The 11,444-nt window shown below is 43.5% G+C and overlaps 1 protein-coding gene across 1 annotated transcript in view; it reads left to right on the top strand.

Moving 5' to 3' along the window:
• The first annotated feature begins 1,554 nt into the window (after positions 1–1,554).
• stpg2 (sperm-tail PG-rich repeat containing 2) overlaps positions 1,555–11,444 on the top strand; it is a 239,847-nt gene continuing 229,957 nt past the window's right edge. Inside the window, exons 1-4 of the mRNA XM_060851462.1 lie at positions 1,555–1,657; positions 1,820–1,926; positions 8,783–8,929; positions 10,976–11,125. Coding sequence (XP_060707445.1) covers positions 1,555–1,657; positions 1,820–1,926; positions 8,783–8,929; positions 10,976–11,125 — 507 coding nt within the window. The remainder of the gene's footprint in view (positions 1,658–1,819; positions 1,927–8,782; positions 8,930–10,975; positions 11,126–11,444) is intronic.

Here is an 11,444-nt window from a genome sequence, read left to right as displayed (position 1 = left end):
TGTGGGTTTCCTCCCACAATCTAAAGATGTGCAGGCCAGGTGGATTGGCCATTCTAAATTGCCCATTGTGTTAGGTGCATTAGTCAGAGGGAGATGGGTCTGAATAGGTTGATCTTCGGAGGGTCATTGTGGAACTTCTTGGGCCGAAAGGCCTGTTTCCACATTATAGGGAATCTAATCGAACTATCCTTGAAAATTCACAACTTCTCACCTAACCATCCCTATGTGCCTGAAAATTCTCTGTCAGGTTAATGGGCAAGTAGGGACAGCAATAGATTTTTAATTGTCAACAGGGCGGCACAGTAGCTAGCACTGCTGCTTCCCTGGGTTCAATTCCAGCCTTGGGTGACTGTCTGTGCGGAGTTTGTACATTCTCCCTGTGTCTGTGTGGGTTTCCTCCGGGTGCTCCAGTTTCCTCGCACAGTCCAAAGATGTGCAGGTTAGGTAGATTGGCCATGCTACGTTACCCCAGAGTGTTCAGGGATGTGCAGGCTAGGTGGGTTAGCCAGGGGAAATGCAGAGATAGTGGGAAGGGTAGTAGGTGTGATGTCCTCTGAAGTGTCGATGTTGATTCAATGGGCTTTATGGTCTGTTTCTGTACTGTAGGGATTCTGTGTATATGAATAACATTATGGTTAGATAAGGTTGACGGTCAGAATCTTTTTCCCAAAGTTGAAATGTCTAATTTTAGGGGCATGCAATTAAGGTGAGAGGGGAAAAGTTCAAAGAAGGTGTGAGGGGCAAGTTTTTTACACAGAAAATGGTAGGGGTCTGAGACATGCTGCCAGGGGTGGTGGTGGATGCAGGTTGGTGATGATTCACCACGGCAGATTCACCGCCAATGATTAGCCATTGCCGGTTCTCCACCAACGTTTCTCCTCTGGGGTCGTTTAACCTCTGGAGACTATTCACCACTGGAAATATATATATGTACTGATTGTTTTCCCTCCCACCTGTTCTTTCATACTTCTCAGTCCCTTTTATTTATACAACTACATACTACATATTGATAAAAAAAGTAAAATAAATATCATTTTATTGGTTTAAATATAAAAATGAGTTACAAATACTTGCGGTGGCGAATCCTCTTCCAGTGGCCAATGGGCGGTGGCTAAGCGTCCTCGGCAGTGAAAGGGCAGTGGCTAATCAGCGGTGGCGAATGGTCCCATCCCGGGTGGATGCAGATATGATAGGGGTGTTTAAGGGACTTTTACATAAGCACATCTATGTGCAAGGAAATAGATTGAGACCTGGCAGAAGAGATTAGTTTAATTTGGTGTCATGATCGGCACAACATTGTACAGTTCATTTTTTTTTGGTTATTCTTTCATGGGATGTGGGCAGGCCAGCATTTATTGCCCATTCCTAATTGCCTAGAGGCCAGTTAAGAGTCAACCATCTGCTCACATGTAGACCAGACCAGGATGGCAGTTTCCTTCCCTAAAGGGCATTAGTGAATCAGATGGGCTTTTCCCGACAATTGGCAGTGGATTCGTGGTCATCGTTAGATTCTTAATTCGAGATACTTACTGAATTCACATTCCACCATCTGCCATGACAGGATTTGAGCCTCGGTCCCCAAAATGTTATGTGGGTCTCTGGATTAAAAGTCCAACGATAGCACCACTAGACCATCACCTCCACATCTACATTCACTGTAAACATTGTTTGTTTGAAGATTTGTTTGCAAGATTTTGAGAAGCAGCCATTCAGTCGTTTCTCAGTCCTTGAGACACTGAGTGATGTAGGTTTTCTAATCAATTTGTTAATTGGGTGAAGATAAAAAAAAAACCCTAGTAACATGAGTTCCTTTCTGCAGATGGATATGCTCCCTTTATGTCTTTGGTGAACCGTGATTCTGTGTTCAATGTTCCTAGTGCTCTCCTGTCTCCAGGTCCACAACACTATGACATTACACCAGTTCAGGTAAGATTATGACCAACTCAATGCAACTTATCAAGGTAACTTCCACTTATCAGTGGAACAACAATTCTAAATGTTATTTGTTTTTTTGTAATTGATTTTGTTATTTGTAATCTCCATTTGTGTGAAATACGCACAGTTCCTTCAAACTTCTCATTGCAGATTATCAATCATTAAAAGTCAGTGATTTGATTAGACATTTGATTTTCAGTTCTGCATACTTTTATGCTTAATGCAACTTGCATAAAAAACTCTAGCAACAGGGTAAACATGTATATATTTTTAATGAATTTGAATGGTAACAAATAATTACTTCTATGGATTGTTGATACATTACTGTATTAGAGAATATTCATTGATGAGAAGAAAATATTGTATATTTCACTGACAAACTTGCATTGCTTGTGTTTCTTAGTCAGCGTTTTGACCTACAAGGAAGTCAAGGTTCATGGGAGGAGAAGGGAAGCAGTCAAATGGAGTTCAGACCACAATGAAATCAGCCAGGATTGAGGGGCTGAATGGCTTTCAAAAAAGGGTTCTGGGTAATCCATAATGGAGAAAGGGAAAAGGTTGTGGCTGTAAGAACTGCTCCTTTTTGAGTATTTTAGGTGTTGGTACTGATTTCTTTGAATTCCAGGAGCAGTAATTCCTGTTTATAAGCTGTTGCATTGTTTTGGAACTGTGGGGGGGGGGCGGAAATCAAAACAACGACACTTTAAAAATAGGAAGAGAGACAAAGGCAAACACCACATGGTCAGTGTAAGTGTGTGTGAGAGAGAGACCCAGGGAGATAGTAAGGAAAGAGATCAATCTGAGACTGGTATAGTTGAGACAAGAAGCGAGTCAAAGAGCCAGGGCAGGCAGGGACAAAGCAGAGAACAAGGTAGGACTGATAAATTAAACTGTATTTACTTCAATGCAAGAGGCCTAACAAGGAAGGCAGATTAACTCAGGGCATGGTTAGGAATGTGGGACTGTGATATCATAGAAATTACAGAGACATGGCTCAGGGATGGACAGAACTGGCAACTTAATGTCCAAGGGTACAAATGCAATAGGAAGGATAGAAGTGGCGGAGGTGGGGAGGGTAGGGTCAAGAGAGGAGGGGCAGTGGCGTTTTTGATAAGGGATAGCATTATGGCTGTATTTAGGGAGGATATTCCTGGAAATATGTCTTGGAACATTATTTGGGTGGATTTGAGAAACAAGAAAGGGATGATCACCTTATTGGGATTGTATTATAGACCCCCCCAACAGTTAGCGGGAAATTGAGAAACAAAATTGTAAAGAGATCTCAGTAGTCATGGCAGGGAATTTTAACTTTCCCAACATGGAATGGGACTGCCATATTGTTAGGGTTTAGCTGGAGAGGAATTTGTTAAGAGAGGAATCTTGTACAAGAAAGATTTTCTGAGTCAGTATGTGGATGGTGCAAACCATGGCCTATTCTTGGGAAATAAGGCAGAGCAGGTGACTCAATTGTCAATGGGGGAGCAGATTGGGCCCAGCAACCATATTTCTATTAGTTTTAAAATAGTGATGGAAAAGAATAGATCAGATCTAAAGTTAAAGTTCTAAATTAGAGGGAGGCCAATTTCGATGACATTGGGCAAGAACTTTCAAAAGTTGATTGGGGGCAGATGTTTGCCGGTAAAGGAACAGCTGGAAAATGGGAAGCCTTCAGGAATGAGATAACAAGAGTCCAGAGACGGTATGTCCCTGTTAGGGTGAAAAGAAAGGCTGGTAGCTATAGGGAATGCTGGATGACTAGAGAAATTGATTGGTTAAGAAAAAGAAGGAAGCATATGTCAGGTGTAGACAGCAGAGTTCGAGTGAATCCTGAGAATATAAAGGCAGTAGGAGTATACTTAGGAGGGAAATCAAGAAGGACAAATAGGGGACTTGAGACAGCTTTAGCAAATAGGGTTAAGGAGAATTCAAAGGCATTTTATAAATACATTAAGGACAAACGGGTCACTAGGGATAGAATAGGGCCCCTCAACGATTAGCAAGGCAGCCTATGTGTGGAGCTGCAGGAGATGGGGGAGATACGAAACAAGTATTTTGCATCAGTGTTTGCTGTGCAGAAGGACATGGAAGATATTGAATGTGGGGAAATAGATGGTGACATCTTGAAAAATGTCTGTATTGCAGAGGAGCAAGTGCTGGGTGTCTTGAAACACAAAAGTGGATAAATCCCCTGGACCTGATCAGGTGTACCCGAGAACTCTGTGGGAAGCTAGGGAAGTGATTGCTGGGACCCTTGATAAGATATTTGTATCATCGATAGTCACAGGTAAGGTGGCAAAAGACTGGAGGTTGGCAAACGTGGTGCCACTATTTAAGAAAGGTGGTGAGGACAAGCGAGGGAGCTATAGATCAGTGAGCCTGACTTCGGTGGTGGGCAAGTTATTGGAGGGAATTCTGAAGGACAGGATTTACATGTATTTGGAAAGACAAGGACTGATTAGGGATAGTCAGCATGGCTTTGTGCGTGAGAAATCATGTCTCATGAACTTATTTGAATTTTTTGAAGGAGTAGTGAAGAGAACTGATCAGATCAGATCAGATTCCCTACAGTGTGGAAATAGGCGCAACCAGTCTACACCGACCCTCCAAAGAGTAACCCATCCAGACCCATTTCCCTCTGACTAAAGCACCTAACACTATGGACAATTCCCCATGGCCAATTCACCTGACCTGTACATCTTTGGACTGTGGGAGGAAACGGAGCACCCGGAGGAAACCCACGCGGATACGGGGAGAATGTGCAAACTCCACACAGTCACCTGAGGCTGGAATCGAACCTGGGACCTGGTGCTGTGAGGAAGCAGTGCTAACCACTGAGCCACCGTGCCTCCGTAAGGTGGCAGGTGATGAGGGTAGAGCGGTGGATGTGATCTATATGGACTTCAGTAAGGCATTCAACAAGATTCCCCTTGGGAGACTGGTTAGCAAGGTTGGATCACATGGAATACAGGGAGAACTAGCCATTTGGATACAGAACTGGCTCAAAGGTAGAAGACAAAGGGTGGTGGTCCTGGGTTACCTTTCAGACTTAAGGCCTGTGACCAGTGGAGTGCCACAAGGATCGGTGCTAGGTCCATTGCTTTTCATTATTTATATAAATGATTTGGATGTGAACACAGAAGGTATAGTTAGTAATTTTGCAGATGACACCAAAATTGGAGGTGTAGTGGACAGCGAAGAAGGTTACCTCAGATTACAACAGGATCTTGATTAGATGGGCCAATGGGCTGAGTTTAATTTAGATAAATGAAAGGTGCTGCATTTTGGAAAGGCAAATCATGGCAGGACTTATACACTTAATGGTAACGTCCTGGGGAGTGTTGCTGAACAAATAGACTTTGGAGTGCAGGTTCATAGCTCCTTGAAAGTGGAATTCCAGGTAGATAGGATGGTGAAGAAGGCATTTAGTATGTTTTCCTTTATTGTTCAGAGTATTGATTATGGGAATTGGGAGGTCATGTTATGGCTGTACAGGACATTGGCTAGGCCACTGTTGGAATGTTGCATGCCATTCTGGTCTCCTTCCTATTGGAACGATGTTGTGAAACTTGAAAGGGTTTAGAAGAGATTTACAAGGATGTTGCCAGGGTTGGAGGATTTGAGCTACAGGGAGAGGCTGAATAGGCTGGGGCTGTTTTCCCTGGAGCATCGGAGGCTGAGAGGTGACCTTATAGAGGTTTATAAAATCATGAGGGGCATGGATAGGGTGAATAGAAAAGACCTTTTCTCTAGATTGGGGTAATCCAGAACTAGAGGGCATAGGTTGAGGATGAGGGGGGAAATATTTAAAAGGGACCTAAAGGGCAACGTTTTCACTTAAAGGGTGGTGTGTGTGTGGACTGAGCTGCCAGAGGATGTGTTGGAGGCTGGTACAATGACAACATTTAAAGGACATCTGGATGGGTATATGAATAGGAGGGTTTGGAGGGATATGGGCCAGGTGCTGGCAAATGGGACTAGATTAGGTTAGGATATCTGGTCGGCATGGAAGAGTTAGATCAAAGGGTCTGTTTCCATGTGCTCATCTCTCTGACTCCTAATTTAGATGTTTTTGTGTTCCTGAAAAGGGCACGATCTTGAATTTCTGCCAAGTCTTTCAGGAGTGATGTCAGGTAATGTAAAAGGTGACTTGATTGAAATATATGAGATCCTGACTGGATGAATGTAAGGAGAACATTTCCTCTTGTGGAAGATTCCAGAACAAGGGTCACTGTTTAAAAATTTAGAACATAGGCAGTCTTCTTTTCTGGAAGCAGAGTCTTCAAACATGTTTAAGGTAGAGGGAGATAACTTTTCATCCCCTGAGCTTAACAAAAATCTATCAGAAGTCAACAGGAAGGTGGATTGGGGGTTACAACCAGACCAGCCATGATCCTCCTGATTACTGAAGCAGGTTCAAAGGGCTGAATGGCTTACTCCAGTTTCTAATTTGTAAGTTTTGTATGTTCACGTTATAGACAGCATTTGGGATATTGTGAGCAGTTTGGGCCCTGTATCTAAGGAAGGTTGTGCTGGCATTGGAGCAGTTCCACAGGAGGTTCACAAGAATGATCCCGGGGATGAAGGCTGTGTTACTGGGGAATGCTTGAGAATGCTGTATCCGATGGAGTTTAGAAGGATGAGGGGGGATCTGATTGAAACTTATGGAATACTCAGAGGCTTGGATGGAGTGGATGTGGACAAAGTGTTTCCACCAGTAGGAGAGACTAGGAATCAAGGGCACAGGCTCAGAGTGAAAGGATAACTCTTTAGAACTGAGATGAGGTGGAATTTCTCCAGCCACAGATGGAGTGAATCTGTGAAACTCATTGCCACAGGGGCCTGTGGAGATCAAGTCATTGAGTGTATCTAAGATAGAACTAGATAGGTTCTTGGTTAGTAAAGGGATTAAGTGTTACAGGGAGAAGGCAGGAGAAATGTTTCTCAAATCCTATCAGCATGATCGAATGACAGAGCACACTTGATGGGTCGAATGGCCTAATTCTGCTACTATATCTTTTGCTGTTCATGCAAAGGTGAGCAGGAATCTGCAAGAGTCTCCGCAAAGGGCCAAATGATAGTTTCACACTGAAATTTTTTTTTGGCAAGAATATGATAAAAATATAAGAACTAGGAGCAGGAGTAGGCCATCGGACCTTTCAAGCCTGCTCTGCCATTCAATAAGATCATGGCTTATCTTTTCATGGTTTCAGCTCCACGTACCCGTCCACTCACCATGATCCTTAATTCCTTTATTGCTCAAAAAATGATCTATCTTAGCTTTGAAAGTATTCAATGAGTAAACCTCAACTACTTCACTGGGCATGGAATTCCACAGAATCACAACCCTCTGGGTGAATAAGTTCCTTCTCAATTCTGTCCTAAATCTGCTTCTCCCTAATTTTGAGGCTATACCCTCTTATCCTAGTTTCATCTGCCAGTGGAAACATCCTCCCTGCTTCTATCTTATCGATTCCCTGCATAGTTTTATATGTCTCTATAAGATCCCACCTCCTCCTTCTAAATTCCAATGAGTATAATCCCAGTCTACTCAGTCTGTCCCTATAAGCCAACCCCCTTCACTCCAGAATCAACCTAGTGACTGTACCCCTTATAGTGTCAGTACATCCTTTCACAAGTAAGGAGACCAAAACTGCAGGCAGTACTCCAGGATTGGCCTCACCAGCACCTTGTACAGCTGCAACATAATCTCTCAGCTTTTAAACTCACTCCCTTTAGCAATGAAGGACAAAATTCCATTTGCCTTTTTAATTACCTGTTGCACCAACAGACCAGCTTTCTGTGATTCATGCAGCAGGACACCCAGATCCCTCTACACAGCAGCATGCTGCAACTTCTTACCATTCAAGTAATAGTCCTTTTTAATGTTATTCCTACCAAAATGGAGGACTTCACATTTATTAACATTGTACTCCATCTGCCAGAACTTTGTCTAAGCACTTCAACTATCTGTGACCCTTTGTAAAGCTTCAATCCTCTGCACACTTTGCTCTACCACTCTTCTTAGTGTCATCCGCAAACTTTGCCACACTATGCATTGTCCCCATGCATGTGAGGATCGTATAATGACATATGTGTGTTCAGGCGGCATAAAAGTAGCTGTCGTTATGATATGAATCAGTCTTGATCTAACTGAATGGTGGTACAAACGCATGACTGAATGATCTGAATTAAAATGCACACAACACCAGGTTGTTGTGGTTCTGCTCGCTGAGCTGGAAGTTTTTGCTGCAAACGTTTCGTTCCCTGGCTAGGGAACATCATCAGTGCTGTTGGAGCCTCGTGTGAAGCGCTGCTTTGATGTTTCTTCAAACCAATATAAATACCAGAAGAAACATCAAAGCAGCGCTTCACACGAGGCTCCAACAGCACTGATGATGTTCCCTAGCCAGGGAACGAAACGTTTGCAGCAAAAACTTCCAGCTCGGCGAGCAGAACCACAACGGATACCCGAGCTACAAATCTTCAATCAGATTTTAAACACCAGGTTATAGCTCAACAGGTTTATTTGGAAGCACTAACTTTTGGAGCGCTGCCCCTTCATGAGGTATCTATAAATTCTGTTTCTTATGATCCTGCTCCACTAGCTACCTGACAAAGGACCAGGAAGCTGTGCCTCCAATTAAACCTGTTGGACTATAACCTGGTGTTGTGTGATTTTTAACTTTGTCCACCCCGGGCCAACACCGGCGTCTCCAAATCATGAATGAACTGAAACTGGCCCCGTGTGCCCCAAGTTGACAACGGCCCTTGCACTGAATCACTTGTCCTTGTTAAATTGAGTAAATCTTGACATTCAGCATCAGTTATCTTGTGTGGTGAATTACAGGAACACATCAAAGGAGGGCAGAGCATGAGGAACAAGGAAGCTCGCTTCAAAACCACTGCAGATGACCTCCCAGGACCTGGCACCTATGATATCGCCCCCATGCGGTTAGCTGAGAAATCAATCAAATCGTTTAAACCACATTGCACAGTGAGTGTCCACCTCGCCCACTGTTTAGCATTGGTTGTGTCTTTTCAAAACTTGTATCTCAATACATTTCACTGAAACTAGTGTTGGTCAGCAATCTATGGTAGATTACCTGGAATCCCAGAACGTGTCTTTTATTTGTCAAGAAAAGAATGACGATTGGGTTTGAGGTGGGACAGGATTCCAACATGATTTACAACAAAAAGGGTCTATTTATTTGAGCAGAATCTCTGTGGACTGCAGCAAATTAATCTCCTGATCAATCCTTGCGGCAGCTTCAAAAACATAAATTGCTGGAGAAACTCAGCAGGTCTGACAGCATCTGTGGAGAGACATCAGAGTGAATGTTTCGGATGGAGTGACCCTTCTTCAGGACTGTTCTGTTTTTGTTTTCTGATTTCCAGCATCTGCAGCTCTTTCAGTTTATATCTGCAGCTGTTCGATCTCCAGCGACACCAAACAGAATCTATTTTGAAGAAAGAAATATTTGCATTTTTGCAGCCCCTTTCCTGATATCCCAAAGTGCGTTAGATCAAATGAAAGGCAGTCAATGTTGTAAGAAAGAACCCAGCAGCCATTTTGCTCTGGCCAGCTTCCAAAGGGTGGCCATGTAATAGGTAGCAGATAACATGTTTCAGTGATGTTGATTGAGAGATAAACATTGGGTCCAGGACACTGGGGAAAGATCCTCTGCCTCTCATTATGTCGTGCCACAAGATATTTTACACACATGCATGTGAATGGGCCTCAGCTTAACATTCCATCTGAACGACAGTGCCTCTGACAATGCGGTATGACTTCAATACCACACTGGTGCACCAGTCTAGGGTTTTGTGTTGAAGTGAGACTTGACCCCACAGCCTTCAGATTCAGAGTCGAAAGTATTACCATATAAACCCTCTATGACACATGTTTTGTGGGAATAAGAGTTTTATTTACAGCAGAGCCTGTTTAACCAGCCTCCCCAATTACAAGTAACTGATCTCATAACTGGCTTTGAGAGTATTCCTGATTGATTCCTGAGGATAACGTACACTGCGATATCACTGTGCAGAGGCAATATCTGCGATTGGAAAAGTTGGGAAGGTACCCGCCAAGTTAAAGGTGGGCCTGGCCTGCTGACTCGTGAGAAATTGGATCCAGGAAGTACATTTGTACACGAATGCATTTCAACCCCAACAGGGAGAGTGTAGAGGGTGAGTGAAGTTGGCTTGTTGCATGTGGAAGCTTGGTTTGGCATGGAGATCCACAGCAAGATGGAGAAATGTTGATGATTGATCCGAGAGCCAGATTTACTAATGATCACTGGAGGCAACATTTGGTTCTGTAGTAATGGATAAACTGGTCCTCACTGATCAAATATTTTTCTCAGCAGACCTGGGCTTTTTTACCCAGTGTGTGGAATAGAGCTGACCCCCACTGATTCAATATTCTGTGCTCTGATCCCTCCACACTCTTTGTGAACTTAACCTGATCCAAATGTTTGCTTCTGGCATTGTAACCTGCAGCAAGCTCTGTTCACCCATTCCCACTGTGCTCGCTGATTTACATTGACTCCCACTTCCTGGTGCCCCCAAATCCTCCTCCTTTTATTTTCCAATACCCTCCATGGTCTCACTCCTTCCGATGACTATGACCTCCTCCAGTGTCTGACAGCCCTCTGAGATATCAGCAATTACCTCCTGATTCTGGTTCCCAGTACATCCCTGATCTTGGGCCTCTGGGAGGTCCTGCAGTAGTGAAAGGAATTGTATCTTTTTAGATGCTTCATTTTTACTTCTACTTGCCTATTTCCCCAGCACTAAAAGAGTTGTCTAACCCAATCCTGCACCATGCTGAACAGTCTTCCTTCAAACAGCAGTTTGACTGTATAGCTAAAATGGGATGAGAATGGACACAATGTTCCTACTGGGGAGGCCTCCAACCTTGTAGGTACTGCTAGTGCTAGTTCTAATGGACGTTTCTAAGCTTGAGGAAAACAAGAGTGAGCAAATTGGGAAATCATGCTTTTGGAGGAACATGTATTGATTTCCTTCATTTTCTTTTCAGGCAGTGTCAAGCTCACCAGTCAGTGTCCCATCAATCCCTTCATCAAATCAGTCCTTCGGCTATGAAGAAGCTGAAGATGGAGCTCTGTCCAGGCATTTGCCTCCTTCCAAAGACGGAATCCTCGGTCCTGCATATTATAATCCACAATATGTAAGTAATGTAAAGATAGTTTCACATAAACTTATAGATTTGCATTGTGGCTGAAAACAGGAGAAGGTCCTGCTTTAAACCAAGGAAACTGTATGATTTTTATAACAAGTCACTAGAACTCATTGCAAGTTGTATCTACAACATTGACTTATGGAAGGAGTGAGGGGGAGATGCAGGCAATTCAACACTGTCTGTATGTGTACAGGGTAGACAACCAGGAGGCTGGGAGGATGCAGCAAGCCAGGCAGCATCAGGAGGTGCAGAAGACAGCGTTTCGGGTCAAACCCTTCTTCAGGACTGGGGGTGGGTGTTAGGGGAG

Source organism: Hemiscyllium ocellatum, chromosome 36 (assembly GCF_020745735.1).
Source record: "Hemiscyllium ocellatum isolate sHemOce1 chromosome 36, sHemOce1.pat.X.cur, whole genome shotgun sequence".
NCBI classification, from domain to species: domain Eukaryota; kingdom Metazoa; phylum Chordata; class Chondrichthyes; order Orectolobiformes; family Hemiscylliidae; genus Hemiscyllium; species Hemiscyllium ocellatum.
Note: the sequence above shows the minus strand (reverse complement) of the source record. Positions and strands in the feature narration are given on the sequence as shown.